General features: G+C 42.8%; 1 protein-coding gene across 2 annotated transcripts in view; it reads right to left on the reverse strand.

Moving 5' to 3' along the window:
• The window catches only part of LOC137384681 (phosphatidylinositol 3-kinase C2 domain-containing subunit gamma-like), a 202,914-nt gene that overhangs the window by 50,834 nt on the left and 129,630 nt on the right, over positions 1–22,450 (reverse strand). For both annotated transcript variants that reach the window (XM_068058945.1, XM_068058946.1), the window contains exons 21-27: positions 17,273–17,365; positions 14,721–14,850; positions 13,331–13,467; positions 5,160–5,329; positions 4,448–4,604; positions 1,414–1,523; positions 110–311 (exon numbers count right to left, since the gene is read on the reverse strand). In XM_068058945.1, coding sequence (XP_067915046.1) covers positions 110–311; positions 1,414–1,523; positions 4,448–4,604; positions 5,160–5,329; positions 13,331–13,467; positions 14,721–14,850; positions 17,273–17,365 — 999 coding nt within the window. The remainder of the gene's footprint in view (positions 1–109; positions 312–1,413; positions 1,524–4,447; positions 4,605–5,159; positions 5,330–13,330; positions 13,468–14,720; positions 14,851–17,272; positions 17,366–22,450) is intronic.

Consider the following 22,450-nt stretch of genomic DNA (forward strand, 5'->3'; position numbering starts at 1 on the left):
AAAATGTGAGGCGCTCTCAGAAAGAATTTTCCTAGATGCATAATTGCTATCTTAAAGCTTGGTGTCAAGCCAGTTATTAAGCGTATGTCTGAATCTCCATAGTACTTACGTAATCCTTATGAGGGACAATTTTCTTCTCATAACCACACACTAACGCACTACTTATTAGACCGTCTGTGTGTAATGTGTACTTTTCTGGTGCAAAGGACAGGCTTGCATGGACATCTGGGCCTGCCAATTTCATCTGTGCCAAGATGTGGGCGACAAAATTAATTTTCACAGGTAGACTTCTTAGGCTCTCTTTTATCAAGCTGTAGGTGCAAGAAATCAATTTCACTGGTCAGTGTCATAGAAAATTAAACATGATCAACATCCAATAAACACCTTAAGCTCCACAGGAACAACACTGCCCACAACACTGGCCTGGATTTTACTTCCAATAGTTGTGCATTGTGAGTTCAGTTGAATTTTATGTATTCTGTTCAGTGATGTCAATGGCGAATAAATATTAATGTTTTGCATTGACTTCTGCACAGTGGAGAGATTTTGAGTTGCTAATGGTTTTGCTCAGATTATTACAAATCCTGTATTTCCTGCAATCAAGTTCCGGATCTCAATTTTCAATGGTGACTTACCACAAAGCTCAAGATAACATCACTTACTAGACAGCAGTGGTAAATGGTTAATATATTAGAATCAATTCAATATATATGGTAAATGGAAAGAAGGCTGCCTGTTCTGTTGTAGTTGAATGGATCCTTTATTAATCTGCACTAAACAGGACTGAATATGTGGGGAGAGCATTTCAGCCACAGAAGAGCTGCAAATGGTTCTTCATTCATGGTTGCAAATGGTTGATCAGCCCTGCAATATAGATCGCATTTAAATGTATTAATCATGATTTTTTTCAGCAATGGAAGTGTAAAATCTTAGCTATTACCATTTCCATTAAAACAGAGTGCTCCACTTATTAACATACTGCTCGAAGTTCCATTTATCATACTTGAGTCTCAATGATTCTGTTCAGCTGAGACAGTTTTCTTTTAAAAATATTTGACTGTAAAGTATGAATTTGCATAATCCATGTCTATGCAACATTTATTCTTTTGCATATTTCTCAGCATTCCTGCTTCATTTGCATAATTGACTGCGGTGGGGGGGGGGGGGGGGCATTCCTGCCATGTGATCCTAGACACCTTGATGCATGGTCCCAGCCATTGACTGTTTTTGTTCCATTTCTCTGCCATTTTACTGTGTTAATTATAAAGCTGACTGGTCATGCATTAATGTAATTGTCTATGCAGCCTGCGGTACAAACTCATTTTATTAAAAGTATCAGAGTTGAATTTAGACATAGAACAAGCTGGAATTAGTAGGAAAGTAAGTGGGAAAATCAAAAGCCCAGCTTTCAACCTTGTGAAGTGAGAGGTGGCTTGTGCATCAGAGTCCTTTGGTCGCAAGTTATCGTAAACATACTTCAGGTCCTGGACTTCAGCCAGCTCAGGAAGTCCAGCTGACAGCATCTGAAGCAGACAAGAATGGAAGGTCTGTTATTATTAAATTATAGAGTCAGTGTCACAAACACTAATTACAGACAGTGTCACTTCTTTGCACTGAGTGACCCTCGAATCCTGGAATTGTGGCATTTTGCTCTTCTTTCACAGAGAGGTGTCCAGGGCCTTCATTTGTTTGGCTGATTTGGATCCATGAATCTTTATTATTCTTAGTGCATTGTGGGGCCTGAAGACGGACTCAGAACTTGTGGCGTATGACATTAGACTTTTTCTTGCGCCCTTCAGCTCGAATATAATTTGTGTGATAACTTGTTGGAAGTATGAGCTGATAACCATATGGCTTGGGCAATGGGGCATCTGGGAACTTAGTGAATGATGGGACCAACAATGTGAATGTAAGAGACAGAAAAAAGAGATGGAAAGGAAAAGAAAGAAAAAAGCATTCAAATCTCCAATGACAACTCACTACCTGAAGGAACAAGACTCTACTGTTTAAATTATTCACTTTCTGGGCCAAAGAGCTTTATTGGCAATCATTAACTATTATCACACTGTTAAAGAGGTATTATGCTGTTAATTACTAAACTTAACCGTGCGATGAGTTTAACAGATAATTAATGTCCAAATCCAGCAAATTCCTAAGGAGAGTCTAAGGGCGAGATGCTGTTTGTGTGACGCAAATGGTGGAGCTACGTAATTCGACCTGCAAGTTCTGGAGATTCACAATTCACTGCGTATCACTTAATCTCATGAATTTGCTGGCCGATTTGCATATTAATAACACTGTTCATCACTCACATTTTTTTCACCAAGTTCTGGCTCAATAACACCATTTAAAATGAATGTTTCTCTGCCTTATCTTCATTCTGGAAAGGTCATCGATATCACTTATCAGGAGAGGGGATTCAGGTTGTGTTTCGGGTTGAGTTGGCCTCAAGATTAGTATGCTGACTAAAGGGAGATTAGTACAATCCTCTGTGACAGACTTGGTAGTCTCATGTATGTGCTAGGTCAGACTCAAATAGTCTAAGTCTGGTTCACCATTAGTATCTGGAAGGGTAGACCTGTCCTCAGGGCCTGAGATTCTTCCCACCCAGCTTCAGATAATCCTGCAGGCCACTGTTGTAATGGGAAGGATGATCCTAACTAGACAACCAGTGGGAAGCTTACCAAAGCTCTGTGCTGATAAGATGCCTGGTTTTAGCCCATTAACTTTAAGAAGTCTCTAAGTGCACTCTTGGAAGTCCTTAGGACTTAGGTTCCTGCACCTAAGTATAGGTAGGCAGTCTGTGACTCTATGGGAACAGGGTGCACACACCATATTGGACAAATGGAAAGTATACTGATATAAGTTATATAGGTTGTTTTAGAGATGTTTAAGGATGGTAATCAATTTCATTTGTGTCAGACACCTGACTGACCAAAATATAATGCCACGGTCATGCTATGAACACTCTTATTAGGTCGCATGCTGTTGCTGGCTTAGCATGATGTTGCTGGTTGACTCTCTTCAGTGTATGAGCTGTTCTACATAGTAGCTGCAAAATTAGTTTACAAAAGCTAACTCACTTCAACAAGCAAGGCTGGGATATTAGCTTGGGTCTTCTGAATGGCAGCTCAGCCATCTATCTGCAGTGTTATTGGTCTGCTTTTCTGTAGTCCATGGGAGCAGAATGTTAGCCTGTCGCAGAGTTAGTACAAGAGTGACTTTCTGTCTTCCAATGTTGTGAACATTCAAATATAAGCAACTATAATGGCTGTGCTGAAGTAGAGCTTTTGCTTTGCTTTGATAACAAGTATGGAAAATAGGATGGAGAAATCAGAAAAGCACCTGAACATCTGTTTGATTGCCAAAGTACTGCTGAAGAAAAATGTGTCCAGTTGAGATTGATTGATTCTTGATTTTTGGTCTTTGAGTTATGCAGACACCAGCTCTCAGCTGTTGCTTGTAAGAAGATATAAGGGTTTTCAGTTTCATTCTAAGTTGCGAACAGCAGTTGGGTGCCCACTGCTGCTAGTTAGTTGTGGGAGGGTGGGAAGTGAGCTGGCTCTCAAGCTGACATGGCGGATATTGCTGAGGGAATGAGGTGATCCTGGGATTGGGAAGGAGGGAAGGATGGTCTTGAATGGGCCAGCAGTAGATTGGAGTTTTATATAGCCCAGAAGGAGCAGAACAAAAATTAAAATGAAACATTTCCTGGGCACTTTTTTGAGTGGCCCCTTAAAGGACCACTGGCTAGGCTGTCCATTGCCTAGCACAGCACACTCCACCCATTTGGACATGAAATCGGGGGTCCAAGTAACAGAGTAGCACTGGATTTGTATTGGTAAGCAGCCTGAGGCCCAATTGCCCCTTATAGGCCCATCTGAAAATTGCATCAGGTGAGCTTTGGGTATCAATGGGCAATAGAGGTACTCCCACCCCCAAATATTAGCTGCTGGCCCCTTGTTTTTCAGAGAACAAGTGCGTGGCAGTGAGTTGAAAATCTCCTCATGTTTATTTTGATTGTTTAGTTGGGATCCCAGTGCTCTGATTTGGGGCTCCATCTCTGTCCTTCCCAACTTCTGCTCTCTCCCCAGTTAGCCGAGCTGTGTTGCAGCAACCAGGTGGCTGAACCTGCACCCTGGTTCCAGGTCTTATAAGGAGAGAATGGGCAGAATCGCCAAGGGCAGCCCAGAAAATCCCCAAATGTGCAGGGAGAAGGCAGGGGAGGTTGTGGGGGTGGGGGTGGCTTGGGGGCGGTGTGGTGGATGGTTGCAGACCACAGGCTGAAGAACTACTTATGGCCACCTACCAGTATTTAAAGGGGTTTTTAAAAATGGAGGAATTCTGCCCCAAACCCCTGTGCTCTCTATAAACAAGCAGAAATTTTCTTCTCTATTCTCCCTGGACCAATAAATTCATCAAATTCAAACTGCCTTTTCTCGCTTACCAGCTCCAGTAGGTTCATGAAAAGCTGAGTGTGTTGTCGGACGATGTTGTATGCCCGACAGCTCAGGTCCACAAACCTCTGGAAACGAGCCCCATTTTTTCCACCTTCTGTGATGAAATGCTCCATTTCAGAAGTAAATATAAAAGGAGCACGATCCCTAGTTGAAATGATGGACAAACCCTTATTAAGATAATGCCTGTACTGTTTTTAATTAACAAATAAAAATTATATTTTTTGATATGATAAATGAGTCTGCACTTTTCATGACTTCAGGACATCCCAAAATGCGTTACAGCAATGAAAGTACTTTTGAAGTGTAGTCAGTGTTGTAATACATGAAACACACAGCATGATCCCACAAACAGCACTGCGATAAATCCCCAAATAATTTGTTTTAGTAATGTTGGTTGAGGGATAAATATCAGCTAGAACACCAGGGAGAACTCTCCTGCTCATTTTCAAGTAGTGCCCTGAGAACATTTAACATCCACCTGAGAAGCTAGATGGCACTTCACTTTAACATCTCACCCAAAAGACACTGTAGCACTCCCTCAGTATTACACTGGACTATCAATTAATATTGTGGGCTTAGGTCTCTGGAGGGAGACTTGAACCCACTACTTACTGAGTCATAGGCAAGAATGCTCCCAGTGAGCCACAGTTGATACATGACATTTCATAATACCCTGAAGAACAAGTTAAGTGCACTAACCTTTTCATGCTTCCAATCATTTGAGCATGCCCCAAAATTTTTCCAAAGTCTATGTGGAACATGTGGCCTGTGGTTTTCAGCATAATGTTGTCATTGTGGCGATCACAGATACCCAGAATAAAAGTAGCAACACACCAACCTGCGCAGGAGTTGACAAAGTTTTCCACAGCCTAATCAGCAAAACAGCAAAAAAACATATGAAGTAACATCAACATTTATTCCAGGAGATGTAACTGAACACTTCTCGGTCCAAACCCGCCACCAGAAAGAACTTTCCTGTGTAAGACTCAATCTAGGCAGTACATATAGGGCTCATGCAGCCAGCTGCAACCCAAAGGTCAACTGGCTGGGACTGACTATGAGTTGATGCCAAGAAGACCAGGTTAAAAAAAAACAACTAGTTTTTCCAGCCACTGCTTTGAGCCATTGCAAGTATGAGACTCACGTGACAGGAACCTGTGGTGCCAGCATTGGGACTCACATGGCATCAACGCGCTTTTATTCTAACATATTTACTGTACTCATTGTGTCCTAGCCCCACTCTGGTATCTTCTTCTCCACTCTCCTGACCTTTGCCTTTCCTGCAGATATAGGAGTCTACTTGCACACTAGGTCAGACAGCAAGCTCTACAATCTATCAAGGCTGAAAACAAAGACAAAAACACATCACATCCTGACCAGAGAACTTGTCTACACTGATGATGTTGCGTTAGTCGCTCACAAGGAAACTCAGCTACAAAGTCTCATGGACTGCCTGTCCCATGCCTGTAACTTGTTCTTCTTGACTATAATCATCAAGGTCATGGGACAAGGTGTTGCATCTATGCCCCTGATCACACTAAATAACACCCCACTGAAAGATGTTAGCAAATTCTGCTACCTTCGGTCCATGGTTACAGACAATCTGTTCCTTGATGCAGACCTTGATACACGCAAAGGGAAAGCAGGTACCACCTTTGGCCGACTCACGAAATGCACATGGGATAACACTAAGCTGACTCTTAGGACCAAGCTGATGCTTTATAAGGCCTGTGTTCTCAACACCTTGCTGTATGGCTGTGAAACATGGGCAACTTACAGCTACCAGGAAAAGAAGCTCAATAATTTCTATCTTCGCTGTCTGCAGCACATTATGGGCACACCCTGGCAGGACAAAATCACAAATGCGGCAGTCCTCCTAAGTGTGTTGGCTCTAATCAAACAGAGGTGGCTTTGGTGGATTGAACACATCTGCAGGATGGAAGACGGTCACATACCCAAGGACCTTCTGTATGGTGAGGTAGCCGGGGCTAGATGACCAATGGGGTGCCCAAAGCTCCACTTCAAGGATGCTTGAAAGTGTGACATGAAGACCCTGACTCACAAAAGAGGGAAATGGCGACACATCCTGAGACTGGCATGCACGACCACAATGACCAGTGGATACAGCAGCTTGGCAACAGGCACCAATGCCACAAACAACAACTCACAGCATCACGTGGCAGCTTCATGTGTGGCACTTGTGGCAGAACCTGCCTCTCAAGGATAACCTTCACAGCCATCAGGCAAGATGCATCAAGAGAAGACACCACACCTAAATGGATTGTTTGCTGCGTGTCCATCATCTTTTGTAGATGGAAGGATGTCAACCCATGTAATCATTGATAGCAACACTTGCTACAATAAGCAGTAACTCGAGGGCTTTGAAGATTCCCTCTGCAATCCTTTTAAATGATCAGTTGAAAAAGAAAATTAACCTGACTGTCTATGGAAATATCCAATTACGCCTGACTGAGTTGTGGTCAACCTTGTCTCAATTGGTAGCGTTCTCACCCCTCAAGTAAGAAGATTGTGGGTTCAGGTTCCAATGCAGGCTGACACTGGGCCACTGCTGTGCTACACTTTTCTTGCCAAAGTTGTCCTTTAATGCTCTGGGTATGGGTGTGTGGAGTGTGGGAAGGGAAGAGGAAGGTCATGCATCACCTTTCCTTTGTGCCAGACACTTGATTCCTGCAGCTGACAGAGTAATTGCCTTTTGTGTATTTTGTAAAAAAAGTCAAATCTTCACAATTAGAGCATTACAGCAGCCAGTAAATTTTACCATGTGCTTCTGTTTGAGTGTGTGGTGCTCAGTCACCTGGTCTTCAAATCAGTGCATGCAACTGAAAGAACTGGGACCCTCCCTCATATACAAATGTGGTACCAGTTTTGTACTCACACCACCAAAATACACTCAAAGGTTTTGGTAGTTAATCACGGCCTTTACTGGAATATCTATTAAATGTCAGCTACTAACCCATGTCAGAATTAAAGATTACAACTGAGTAGGACCATTCATTTGCACATGATATTTTATTCAGTATTGACCACTGTAACTAGCTAGCTAGGATTTTCAATCAACCTCATTATAAAACTATTTCTGAAATCCTTTGCTATCTATTTGATGTTTGGAAGGAAATTTTTGCGTAACCACCCTATGATCCTCAAAGATAATCAGGCAAAATTTCCAGAAAATTCTTCCATCTTGATTGCTTAATGTGGCCTGCTGCATTTCAGGGACAATATTCAGGACTTGTACACAATCTCTCAAAAACAACACAATTTGAATTTATATAACACCTTTAATGTAGTAAAAACATCCCAAGACGCTTCACAGAAGCATTATTAGACAGAAGTTTTCACTAAACCGAATGCAGAGATATTAGGATAGGTGACCAAAAGCTTGGTCAAAGAGGTAGATTTTAAGGAGCAACTTAAAGAATGAGATAGATGGAGAGGGGCAGAGAGGTTCAGGGAGGGAATTTCAAAGCTTAGGTACTAGGCAGCTGAGGACATGGCTGCCAATTGTAGAGCGATGAAAATTGGGATAAAGTCCCAAGGCATATCATGACCAATGAATTCTGAAGTGTAGTCACTGTTATTAGGAGACTGAGTGAGACCAGCGGTGTTTAAAAAAGTGCAGCAACAAAGCGCCTGAGTTTTGAAAGGAGAAGCCAACATTGACATCACAGGAGAGTTGCAAGGTGATTGGTTGGTGAGTAGTAGCTGTTGGAATATCTTAAAAAATAAGGGGTAAGTTTTTTTTTGTTGAAAATAAAACCTCTGGAGATAAGGGGTGAGTACTACGAAAGTGTTTTTTAAAAAGAATTTTAGATTGAAGTGGGTAGAACAAGGCCCCTAGTATAATTAGTATTTTTTAATTCAGGAAGTAACTAGGAGAGCTCAGCCCCGTGATATGCTTCTCCTGCGCTATGTGGGAAATCAGGGACACTTCCAGTGTCCCTGACGACCATGTGTGCAGGAAGTGTATCCATTTGCAGCTACTGACTACCCACATTACGGAGCTGGAGCTGCGGGTGGATTCACTGTGGAGTATCCGCGATAGCACGTTTAGTGAGGTGGTCACACTGCAGGTAATGGCTGCACAGGCAGAAAAGAGATGGGTGACCACCAGACGGAGTAGTAGGCGCAGGCAGGTAGTGCAAGAGTCCCCTGTGGCCATCCCCCTTTCAAACAGATATACCACTTTGGATACTGTTGGGGGGGGGGGATGACCTCCCAGGGGAAAGCAGCAACAGCCAAGTTCGTGGCACCACGGAGGGCTCTGCTGCACAGCAGGGGAGGAAAAGGGTTGGAAGAGCTATAATGATAGGGGATTCTATCATAAGGGGTGCAGATAGGTGTTTCTGTGGCCGCAAACGAGACTCCAGGATGGTATGTTGCCTCCCTGGTGCTAGGGTCAAGGATGTATCGGAGCAGCTGCAGGACATTCTGAAAGGGGAGGGTGAGCAGCCAGAGGTCGTGGTCCATATTGGTACTAATGACATAGGCAGGAAAAGAGATGAGGTCCTGCAAAGTGAATATAGGGAGTTAGGCAGAAGGTTAAAAAGCAGGACCTTTAGGGTTGTATCTCAGGATTACTCCCTGTGCCACGTGCTAGTGAGGGTAGGAATAGGAGGATTAGGCAAATGAATGTGTGGCTGAAGAGCTGCTGTAGCCGGGAGGGCTTCAGCTACTTGGATCATTGGGATCTCTTCTGGTGCAGAGGTGACCTGTACAAGAAGGACGGGTTGCATCTAAACTGGAGGGGGACCAATATCTTGCGGGGAGGTTTGCTAGCACTACTTGGGAGGGTTTAAGCTAGTCTTGCAGGGGGGTGGGACCCAAAGTAGTAGTCTCTCAGATGAGATAGTTGAGGCAAATGTAGAGGTTAAAGCAAGCAAGACCAGTAGGCAGGCCGTGCAGGGGCAGGACAGGGAGCGTGGAAGGTCTGGTAGGCTAAACTGCATTTACCTTAATGCAAGAAGCCTTACAGGTAAGGCAGATGAACTCAGAGCACGGATCGGTACATGGGATTGTGATATTATAGCTATTACGGAAAGGTGGTTGAGGGATGGGCAGGACTGGCAGCTCAATGTTCTGGGGTACCGATCTTTCCGGCGTGACAGAGGTGGAGGTAAGAGAGGAGGGGGAATTGCACTATTGATAGGGAGGACATCACGGCAGTACTGAAAGAGGATATCCCAGGGGAATATCCAGCGAGGCCATATGGGTAGAACTTAGAAATAAGAAAGGGGTGATCACTTTGATGGGATTATACTATAGGCCCCCCAATAGTCAGAGGGAAGTGGAGGAGCATATATGTAGGGAAATCACAGATAGGTGTAGGAATTATAGGGTTGTAATAGCAGGTGATTTTAACTTCCCTAATATTGACTGGGACTGCCTTAGTGCTAAGGGATCAGATGGGGAAGAATTTGTTAAGTGTGTCCAGGATAGTTTTCTGAAGCAGTATGTGAATGGCCCTACTAGAGAAGGGGCTACACTCGACCTCCTCTTAGGAAATGAGGATGGGCAGGTGGTTGATGTGTCACTGGAGGAGCACTTTGGGACCAGTGACCATAACTCTATTAGCTTCAAGATAGTTATGGAAAAGGATAGGACTGGTCCTCAGGTTGAAGTCCTAAATTGGGGGAAGGCTAATTTCGATGGCATCAGACAGGAACTCTCAAAAGTTGAATGGGAGAGGCTGTTTACAGGTAAAGGGACATATGGCAAGTGGGAGGCTTTTAAAAGTGAGATAGGAAGACTTCAGGGCTGGAATGTTCCTGTTCGATGGAAGGGCAAGGCTGGCAAGTTTAGGGAACCTTGGTTGATGAGGGATCTTGAGGGTCTGTTCAGGACAAAGAAGGAGGCATATCTCATGTATAGGCAGCTGGGATCGAGCGAGCCCCTCGAGGAGTATAGGGGATGTAAGACTTAAGAAGGAAATTAGGAGGGCAAAAAGGGGCCATGAGATTTCCCTGGCAGATAAGATAAAGGAGAATCCTAAAAGATTCTATAAGTATATTAAGAGTAAAAGGGTAGCTAGGGAGAGAGTAGGTCCCCTTAAGGATCAGTGTGGCAATCTATGTGTGGAGCCACAGGAAATGGGTGAGGTCTTAAATGAATATTTCTCCTCCGTATTTACCGTGGAGAAGGTCATGGAAGCTAATGAGTTCAAGGGAGGGAACACCGATATCCTGGAGCATATCAACATGACAAAGGAGGAGGTGTTGGAGGTTTTGAAGGGCATTAAGGTGGATAAATCCCCTGGGCCTGACCAGGTGTAAACTAGGATGCTATGGGAAGCAAGGGAGGAGATTGCTGGGGCCCTGGCAGAGATTTTTGTATCATCGTTAGCCACAGGTGAGGTACCGGAAGACTGGAGGATAGCTAATGTTGTGCCTTTATTTAAGAAGGGCAGCAGGGATAAACCAGGGAACGACAGGCCAGTGAGCCTTACATCAGTGGTGGGAAAGTTATTGGAAGGGATTCTGAGAGACAGGATTTATATGCATCTGGAAAGGCATGGTCTGATTAGGGATAGTCAGCATGGCTTTGTGCATGGAAAATTATGTCTCACGAATTTGATTGAGTTTTTCGAGGAGGTGACCACGAGGATTGACGAGGGCAGGGCGATGGACGCTGTCTACATGAACTTTCGCAAGGCCTTTGACAAGGTCCCGCATGGTAGGTTGGTCCAGAAGGTTTGAACACATGGGATCCAGGGTGAGCTAGCAAATTGGATACAAAATTGGCTTGGTGATAGGAGGCAGAAGGTGGTAGTGGAGGGTTGTTTTTCAGATTGGAGGCCGGTGACCAGTGGTGTGCCGCAGGGATCATTGCTGGGCCCTCTGTTGTTTGTCATATATATTATTGACTTGGATGTGAATGTAAGGGGCATGATAAGTAAGTTTGCAGATGACACCAAAATTGGTGGTATAGTGGACAGTGAAGAAGGTTGTCTAAGGTTACAACAGGATATAGATAAACTGGGAAAGTGGGCAAGGGATTGGCAAATGGAATTTAACGCAGACAAGTGTGAAATGATGCATTTTGGGAAGTTAAACCAGGGCAGGACATATACAGTGAATGGTAGGGCCCTGGGGAGTGTTGTTGAGCAGAGAGACCTTGGGGTGCAAGTACATAGTTCCCTGAAAGTGGCAACACAGGTGGATAGGGTGGTGAAGAAGGCATATGGCATGCTTGCCTTCATCGGCCGAGGCATTGAGTACAAGAGTTAGAACGTCATGTTACAGTTGCACATGACGTTGGTTAGGCAACATTTGTAGTACTGTGTGCAGTTCTGGTCGCCACACTACAGGAAAGATGTGATTAAGCTAGAGAGGGTGCAGAAAAGATTCACAAAGATGTTGCCTGGTTTGGAGGGCTTAAATTATAAAGAGAGATTGGATAGGCTGGGTCTGTTTTCCCTGGAACGAAGGAGGCTGAGAGGGGACATGATAGAGGTATATAAAATTATGAGAGGCATAGATAGGGTAGATAGCCAGAGTCTGTTTCCCATGGTAGGGGTGACTAAAACTAGAGGGCATAGATTTAAGGTGAGAAGGAGGAGGTTTAAAGGGGATCAAAGGGGTAAATTAAAAAAAAATAGTGGGTATCTGAAATGAGCTGCCTGAGAAGGTGGTGGAGGCAGGAACAGTAGCGACATTTAAAAGACATCTGGACAGGTACTTGAATGAGCAAGGCATAGAGGGATATGGAATTAATGCAGGCAGGTGGGATTAGTATAGATAGGCATTACGGTCGGCATGGACGCGGTGGGCCGAAGGGCCTGTTTCTATGCTGTACGACTCTATGACTCTAGGTAGGCAAATGGGGCAGCTAAACTAATGCACAGCAAGTACCCTCAAATACCAGTGAGGTAACTGATCAATTAATATGAGAATAAAATGGTACAGATGGTGGAAAACTGAGTTCTGCTGAAAGGCCATCAACCTGAAAGCTTAACCATGTTTCCCTCTCCACAGATGCTGCCTGACCTACTGAGTATTTCCAGCATCTTCTGATCAATTAATCGATTTTGGTGTTGTAAGTTGAGGGATAAATGTTGACCAAGTTATCTGCTCTTCTTCGAATAATGTCATCGGATCTTTTACATCCATCTGAATAAGCAAATGTCTGTTTAACGTTTCATTTTAGAGTCAGTTGCTCAACCAAATATTTATCCAGCTATTTTTTGAAGTGACTCATTCTTGCGGAGAGTCTGTTTCTCATATACGACAATAAACATACAGGAATCCATGTGAGAAGAGATTGGAAATTGGGACTCTACTTACTGTTATGGTCTTAAACCTCAAGCGCAGGTTCCTATGGGGAGTGCCGGAATGGTGAATTTACCCAGTGATACACTGTGGCTGGAAAAAGTTTGTTCTATCTCAAATCTTACTTGATGCCTGTTAATTTTAAAGCTGCATTTAGTTCTTCTCTTCAATCTAAGTCAGATAACTTGTTTACATCAACATCATCAGATTCTCAGCATCTTAAAGGCCTAACTCATAATTGCCCTCAATTTGCTTTTATGGAATAAAAATATGATGGACTTCAGGAAATTCGCTTCACAATTTGAAGCCATCATTGTTACTCTTCAAACTCTCTGGAACACATCAGTGTTCTTTTGAAGGTAGAAATGACAGGTTCAATACAAGGTCTGCTTTGATCTATTGTAAGTTCCGTTCACTGTTCAGCATGCGACAAATGGTAAAGGGTGAGAAGAATCAGAGCGGGCAGCGAAAGCAACTTTAAACAACCTGAGCTGACTGAGATTAGCAGCCAGATCTCTAGTTATATAATAGGAAGATACTGAGCAGAAGAGGATCTCTCATTAAATAAACTTAATTAAAGCTCACATTCTTGTGCAACTCCTCAGTGGGATTGTGTTCCTGGAACCATTTTGAAAGAGTGTTTTCCTTGAGTGGCCCAATAATACCATGTTTCATGTGGATCTTGGCGAGTGTCGTGGCACCAGGTACCATCTCCACCAGTCCTGCAAGAAGTCCAATAGCTTGAGTGTAGCAGCAAAAAAAGACCATGCGCACGTTGAATTGCTGTTACCTGCATTAAGTCCACTACTGCTATAACTGGACAACAGTAGCCAATATAAGGGGTGAAGTTGCATCATGGCTTACTTCACATGATCTTCAGTGAGTTGCTTATGAAAGAGAATATAATTTTATATAATTGCCATTGAATATATACACTGTTTTCATTTGCTTCAAGCTGTTGATACTTGCAGAGTATTTGCTTGTTAAGTTTTAGGGTGCAAAGGTATTGGCTGCATCAAGTGTGATGTTAGAAATGCTGACATGAATGGCAGACAACCTGGGCCCTGTCAAGGTCAGGAACAGAGGCGGATGGGCCTGAAAATGCCAGCAGTGGCCAGTGTGCCAGGTTCCCCGTTCCTGGCGCCAGTCATTTTTGCCGAGTCATGTTCGGGGCCCGGCAGCACTGCCCACTCCCACAAGGCAGGCAGCCAATTAGGCTCATTAAGAACCTTGTTTACCAGGGGTTAAGGAGACCGACTGGAATTTTCCAGTTAACCCCCAGTTTCCCAACGTGTCAGGTCGCAGTTCAACTGCCAGGAGGCGGGTACCCAGCAGCAGCCAGGGTGCCAGCACTCCAGGCAGGCCTACAGGCCCTCCCTGCCTACCTGGAGTGCTGGCACCCTGTCCAAAGACTGCCCTTTATAGGGATTTCCCCCATACCAGCACCCCAACCCCCCTCAGTGATGGTCTGGCTGCTGAATCTATTTTTTATTTGATTTAAAAAAAAAATATTGGTGAGCGAGCGCCTTCATGTTGAAGCGCCCTCGCAGTTACTTATCCTTTACTGCAGCCTTCTGCTCCTCTCAAGCTGGAAAGCCTTTGATTGGCCCTCCAGCTTACAGAGCCTGTCCGCTGCCTGTTAATTGGATAGGGAACCTGTCTCCATGCCAATTAAGGGGGCATCCCGGTCAAAATCACAAAGAGTGACTGCTGGGGGGTGTTTGGGGGGGGTTGGGGGTGTGGTTCGGGACCCAGAAACTCCTGTTTTACGCCCCAGTATGACAATTCAGCCTGAAATCCCTGTAATAAACACTTGAATGATCACCATAATATGGTGAGGAACTCAATTCAATTGAGTGCTGGTCTTCATAAAACATTGGTGGGACAGAAATATAACCTGCTTATTACCATAATTTAAGGGTTAAACTCTTTCTAATATGATTTAGTAATGAAGACAACATGCGAAAGCACAGACCTCTCCCCCTTCCTGTTGATGTGCACCTATAGATTATCATGCTCATATTGAGCCCCTCCTGGCACCAGATCCTGTCCATCATTTTAATCATCTGCAGTATGAGCATGTCCTGTCGAAGGTCATCTCCTGACTGGAAAGAGGAAAAGTTCAAAACCAATTAGTTCAGAAGTCCTGTAATAGATACCCCAATGGCATTGCTCCTGTGGGAGTTGAAGCACACATAGTTTAATAACAATAGGAAGTAGGTGTGACATTTACAGGAAGTGCCTGCTAGACACAAGATTTTTAATGTTACATGTTACAGCGAGTTGAAGGAGATACTATTCTGCAGCAATAGAGGTATTACCAGAACAGTAAGACTGGGAAAGTCTTACAGAATTCATCACAGGAAGTACATGCTATAACACATTTTAATATATTACAGCTGGCAGGAAGTGTGTGAAAACACAAGATTAATATATTTAATATATTTCCCTTTCAAAATTCCAACATCCACATTTATAACTGTAACAGCCTATGAAATGTGTCAGGCTGTAATTACACCCTACCTTCAGTGGAGGTGCTGCAATGCCACCACAGATGGCGGGGTGTAATTACAACGTGGCAAGTTTACACTGGCCATTTCCATTATAAATGTGGACAGCAGAATTTATAATGAAAATAATATAAAAAAGACCGACTTTAAAATGTGAATTGCATTACGCCTGTGCAACTGGTCCAAATATCCCCTGGCCACTAATCATGTTTAAATAGAAGATTACCCTTCGTCTTGACTGCCATGTATAACATCATGGGAGATTAACTTTCTTTATATAAAAAAAATATTCGGAGTTGTATTTACTTTCAGTGTGCTACTAGAATACTAAAATGGATATTTTATGTGAAGTAGGTTAACCTAGATTTTTATAGCTGTGGGGAGCTATCTTTGGGTCTCATTGGTTCAGGGAATCTTGCATATATACGCTGGTTGTTGGGATCAGTCTTTGGCTTCAGCAATGCATGTACCAGAATTTCAGTCTCCAAGTGGAACATAAAATCCACTGAATTTCCATTTATTAAAATTGATAAACTCTAACGCAACTACAAAATAAAATTACTAAAATAACATACGAATATTCTTCTGTGCAAGGATGAAACATTTCATGTTGCCAGCCACAAGCTGAATTAACCCCTGGTCCTCTACATTGGAACATAAGAATTTCTGCATGAGAAAAGTCCAAGATTTAACTAGCTAATCTTCTGTCATCCTGGTGATACCTGATTCTACTATATATTTAACTAGGTTTACAAACTTCAAAAGGTCAAAAAGGAATAAAACAAATATAGTTTGTAAGCGTTTTGCATCATAGGAGCTAATCTTAACAGTCATGTCATTTATATCTGACCTTGTCAGTGATGTATCAAGGGCTAACCAAGTACTAGCCACAATCTTGTGTGTTTGAAACACACAGATTGGTTCAGCAGCTAGCATTTTAAAGATAAATGTAAATGTATTTACTGGGTGTCTTTTCTAATTTTAGCAGTAAGCACTCTAAGGCTATATTCACTGATGCACAGAGTTATTACAGTATCATGTTATTGAATGGGCTTTCAAAACATCTGTGCAAGAGCATAGACTGTACTGCTACCTAATTTATTCCAATCAAAGATGAGTGTGGCCATTTACATTCAGTGCATGAAAAAGACTGTAGCAGGTTATAAAATGAAAGCTGCTGTATCTCTATAAATAGCCTCTTCAGATACCTCTTCAAATTCTATTCCAGTGCTTCACTTCTTATCTACTTATTTGATTTCAATACCATCTCTTCTATTTCCTCTGTTTCATTTAATGTTCCAATCCCACACCCTTCCCTCTGCTCTAATCTCTCTCTTTTTCTTCATCTCTTTTTCCCAATCCTTCATCGCTCCCTCACTCTCTTCCCATGTTCCCTCCCTTCCCTTTTCCGAACCTTCCCCTTGCTTTGTTCCAATCACTCACTATTCACTCTACTCTCACTCTTTCCCCATGCCTCTTCTATCTCACTGTTCCAATCCGTCACTATTTTCCAACACCTTACATTTTTCCAATGCCCTACCCTTTCCCTCACTGTTTCAACTTTCTCCCCTTCTCTCACCCTTTTCCGGTGCCCATTTCCTTCATTCTGCTCCAATGCTACCAATGCTTCTTGTCAACTGCATTGGTCCTTGGGTGTTTTAAGCTTGAAAGTATAATGTATTATCTCCCTGGATACAATATTGCATTTGCCATTTTTTGCCATGACATTTTTGCAGCAATTGGACCAACTGGTGCAGTTTCAGCTGCCTATTGTCCATATTAATTAGTGCCAGTGGTTCAGGATTGGTCTTCTCAGGAATATCCACTCTTCAAACACCAAGAACTATTTTAGAATATGTTCTATTTTGACATTATACCAATTAGTTTGTGAAAACACACCACGCAAAATATCAGTGATAAACTGACAACCAGAGAGGTCATCATCACTCCGTCAGTGTTGGAGTGGGATTTTTCAGATATGCCACAATTAAGTTTTCATGAATCATTTAAGTCCTACCTTGTATATCACATTGATATTTTTGCCCAAAGGGTCTGCATTGATGAAAGAAATTTTCAGAGGAACAGCATTTGAAGTAAAATACGAACACGCCTTTTCACAAAGAGAAAAACATGGAAATATAAGGAACATTATAAATTGGTAACACTTGCATTGGAAAAACATTTGAAGCAGAGCAAGATATAGATAGAGAACAGGCCACTGGATTCCTTTAACAAACAGCCAACAAAGGCTGATGGGCCAAATTACATCTTTGAGTCAGTGGTGGGGCGCTCGCTTCTGACTCAGTATGTCATGGGTTCAAGTTCCACTCCTAGCCTGAACACATAATCTCGGGGCTGGCACTTTGGTTCACGATTGAGAAAGTGTAGCTTTCTAGGAGGTTCTGTTTTTCTGGTAAGATGATAAATTGATCCCTGTATGTCTATTGATGTGCATGTAAAAGATCCCATAACATATTTGGAAAAAAGCAGGAAGTTCTCCATGCTGTCCTGGCTATCATGAATCCCTCAACTCCTCCAGAAATAAACTATCTCTTTACTTATCCCATTAACCAGTTGTGGAATTATGCCTATAAAACAACAGTGACTATGGGCTGGATTTTACCAGCCTTTTGGAGATGGGAGGCGGGAGGGCTTGTAATATGGCAGGGGATGGCATCGGGAGGGGAACCCAATGTCTTGTTGCTGCCACAGCATATTACCAGTAGTCTGAACCTCAGTGGCATGACTGCCCATCAGGCAGCCAACTGAGGCAATTAGGTGCCCAATTAAGGGCCACCTCTCATCCCCGCTGGCATTTTACTGGCTTTGGGAGGAGCTGCCGCCGCATGGGGAGACTGCCAAGTTAGTCCTAGCAGCCTCCCTGTGGATTCCCAGTGGCGGGGCGGGGGGGTGGGGGGCCTCCTTTATGGATGCTCCATGGCCCACATAGGGACCCCCGGAAGCAATAGCCAATCCTGCAACAATGGTTGCCCCATGAAGGTGCCCCTCCCACCACTGATCACCGGGCCCTGCCTACCTGGCCCAAGTTCCTTAAAATAAACATACCGGGTATTCGAGGGCACCTCGCCACGGAGGCATCCTTTCCATCTTGCAGCCTCAGCAATGGCCACCTCTACCGGTGGTTCTGCTGAGCTGCCAGCCCTCTGATGAGGTTGGCGTCATACTCAATTGGATGGCTGTCTGGGCGGCGGCCAATTAAGAGGCCGCTGCTGGTAAAATGTACCAGCAGTGGGACTTCTTCTCTAATGGAAAAATTCAGCCCTATGTTTCAATAATAAATTCCATCAATTGTGAAATGGTTTGGGTAACTCCTGAGGACCTGAAAGATGCTACATAAAAAGCAAATTCTTTCTTGATCTACTTCACAGCAATGAGGGTTGGTTAATAAAGAAAAAGGAATAAAACCTAGAATTTCCAATTCGAACAATGCCAATCAGAACTTCTAGGCCCAAACCTTAGAAAAATGAATCTGTAAATTATTTCACGGAGAGATTAAGAAAAGGTCTTGTGTCAACATAATACACCATGCAAATGCAGTACACACCCTCCTGCATTAGGAGAAAGTTAATTGCACTCAAGTAATAACCATTTTGCACTGGCTCACATGATGTTTCTATAGAAACAATTCCTAAGTGCATGCCAAATGTATTGGATCCTGGATCCCTGTGTTTTGAATCTCAATGTGAAGCTAATCTCAGCAAAGCGCCTATTTAAACAACTAACAAATTATTTTGTTCAACTGCTTGCTATCCTAGATTGAGAGCTAAGGCTGTGGAACTGAAGCAATTTTGCTCTAAGCACAGGCCTTAAGGCTATTATACTATTGTAATTTATTTCCCGTGTGACATCTTCCAGACATCTGAGAATATGGATCATTAAATTCACCTCACTGCAATGGTTTCTATCTGTTTTCAAATTTACAAATCAGCTTTCCATTCTATAGAGTGAATGTGAATATTTAACCCTTTCAGTAAACAAAGTTTATGTTGCAATAAAATTTGATGTGTTGAGCTTGAGAAGAAATGAGAAGTGCTAGTGTACTGACTGCAGTTTCGAACACTGGGAAGTTTTGACTGGTATATTTTTGACTAGGTCAATAAGAAAGATAAATCTATTTCATTTTCTGCTTGACTTGACTCAGTAACACACTTGCATGAAATGTAACATAACAGTATGGTCAGAAGATTACAGGTTGAAATCCTGGAGTGGGTCTTGAATCCAAAATCTAGGGTGACACTTCAATGCACTACTGAAGGAGTGCAGCATTGTCAGAGGTACCACTTTTTAGGTGACAGGTGAGTGGGAAATAACTGCTTAGTCTGTTACACAAAGAATCTCAGTGGAAATAATTTGCAGTTCATTTATAATTATAATGCTTTTTGCAACAATCAAAAGAAGGAACTTGCATTTATATAATGCCTTTAATCATTTCAGGATGTTGCAATGCACTTCACAACCAATGAATTACTTTTGAAGTACAGTCAATGTTTTGTAGGTAAATATGACAGCCAATTTGTGCACATTAAATTAGCAGTTAATTGGTTTTTTTGGTGGTATTGGTTGAGGGAGAAATATTGGCCAGGATTCCAGGAGAATACCCCACTCTTTTTCCTATTTCACTCTAAGTGGAGCCTCCCACCCTACATCCCCTCCTTCACCAAGACCACCTATTTCCACCTCTGTAATGTTGCCCATCTCCGCCACTGTTTTCGCCCATCTGCTGCTGAAACCCTAATTCATGCTTTTGTTACCTCTAGCGTTGACTATTCCATTGTTCTCCTGGCTGGCCTCCCATTTTCCACCCTCCATAAACTTGAGGTTATCTAAAACTGCTGCATGCATCCTAACTCGCACCAAGTGCTGTTCACCCATCACCCTATAAAGTGAAATGTGATCTGAGCATTGCTCTGAATTTGCTGATTCCTAATATTTAATCATGTTTCTTAACACCAAATATCTGTAGTTTTGGCCACAGAACAGCAAAAGGCACTTGCTCAAGGAGCTGCCTGAATTGTTCTGGTTCCCTTTCATTCTTTTTGATTTCTGAAATGCTGACTAAGTCAGAACACTAAAGGAGCTTTTCAGTTATTTGCCACTCCCATAATAATGAAAGAAAAAGAGTATGGATAAGTATCTTGTTTTCCTAGTTTTTCAAGTTCAGTGTCAGCTTACCTAATTGCTCACCTTTAAGTCAGTGGCAATGAGTTCAAACCCTGACGAGCAGCTAATCTAGGCTGACACTTCAGTGCAGTACTGAAGGAATGCTGCATTATTACAGGCACTGACTTTTGGATGAAATGTAAACTGAAGCCCTGTCTGTTCAGGTGGACCTAAAAAATCCCAATACCAAAATAGCATCACTCGAAGAAGAGCAGGTTGCCTGGTCAACATTTATCCTTGAACCAACATCATTATAAAAGATTATCTGGTCATTTATCTCACTTGCTGTTTGTCAGAGCTTACAAATTGGTTATCTGCCTACATAACAGTGATTACACTTCATTTTGCTGTGAAGTGCTTCAAGGGATCCTGAGGATGTGAAAGATGCTACATAAATGTAACTTTTTTTAGTATACCTCATCTAACTGCTCACAGACATATGAAAACAAAGGACAGGAAAAGACCGTCTTGTCTATTAAGCCTGTCCCATACTATTATGGTGCATCTTATGCGGATCATCTATCTGTTCCCCAATCTCCATTGAGAGGTAGAACGTAGGCCGATTTTGGGCGAAAAAAATCTTTTCTGGCTCCCAAAGGTGATTAAGCAAGTTCCAGTAGTCCACAGTGACTGGAAGACACATTCCCCAGTACCGTTTACCCCCATACAAAAGCAAAATACAGCGGATGCTGGAAATCTGAAATAAAAACTGAAATTGCTGGAATTATTCAGCAGGTCAGGCAGCTTCTGTGGAGAGAGAAACCGAGTTAACGTTTTCTGGTCTGTGACCTTTCATCTGGACACCTTGCCCCACCCCCCAACCATTTACATCTCCTCTAGACCCTGTTTCTTTCCTTGTCCAATTACCACCCCCTTTGCCTTGCATCATCATCCCTTTTGTCATTTAATCTCTCTTGCTTTTCACCCTATCAGAGACCTTCCCTTATGTTCTTCCCCAAACCCCCTTTTCCTTGCCTCTGTACTTGCTTAAAATCTATTATATTTCTAATATTTGCCAGTTCTGATGACAGGTCACTGACCTGAAACGTTAACTTTGCTTCTCTCTCCACAGATGTTGCCAGACCTGCTGAGTATTTTCAGCATTTTCTGTTTCAAGTTTCTGGCATCTGCATTATTTTGCTTTTGACCCCCACTACCCCACCTGCCTTCTCTAAGTAGTCATGTCAGTCTCTCAGTCTTTCGTTGTAAATAAGGGCTTTTAAACTAGCTATCAAGAACACACCAGAACACAAGAAATAGGTGCAGGAGTAGACCATATGGTCCATCGAGCCTGTTCTGCCATTCAATGTGATCATGGCTGATCTTAAGCTTCAACTCCACTTTCCCGCCTGCTCGCTCTTCCCTTGATTCCCAGAGAGACCAAAAATCTGTCTATCCCAGCCTTCAGTGTACTCAACAATGGAGCATCCACAACTTTCCGGGGCAGAGAATTCCAAAGATTCACAACCCTTTGAGTGAAGTAATTTCTCCTCATCTCAATCCTAAATGATCTACCCTTTATCCTGCAACTGTGCCCCTGTGTTTTAGATTCCCCGACCAGCAGAAACAATCTCTCAGTGTCTACCCTATCCAGCCCCTTCATAATCTTGTATGTTTCAATGAGATTGCCTCTCATTCTTCTAAAATCCAGAGAGTATAGGCCCAATTTACTCAACCTCTCATCATAGGACAACCCCTTCATCCCAGGGACCAATTTAGTGAACTTTCACTGTATCAGTCTAGTGTCCCTCTTCAGAATCATTTCCAAGGCCTGTGTATTAGGGCCTAAAACTAGGTCTTATACAAGTTTAGTATAGTACCTTATGCATTTATTCATCCTGATAGTACATCCTATTAGTCGATTTGCAGTTGCAGTAGCCTTGTAGCACTGGTGATGACCCTAGAGACTCACCTACTACAACACCTAGATCTTATTCCCACTCAACATCATTAAGTTCCTAACCCTGCCATTATCTCTACTCACATGGATAGCACAATAATTATCCACATTAAA

This window comes from Heterodontus francisci, chromosome 27, assembly GCF_036365525.1.
Source record: "Heterodontus francisci isolate sHetFra1 chromosome 27, sHetFra1.hap1, whole genome shotgun sequence".
In the NCBI taxonomy this organism is placed as follows: Eukaryota; Metazoa; Chordata; class Chondrichthyes; order Heterodontiformes; family Heterodontidae; genus Heterodontus; species Heterodontus francisci.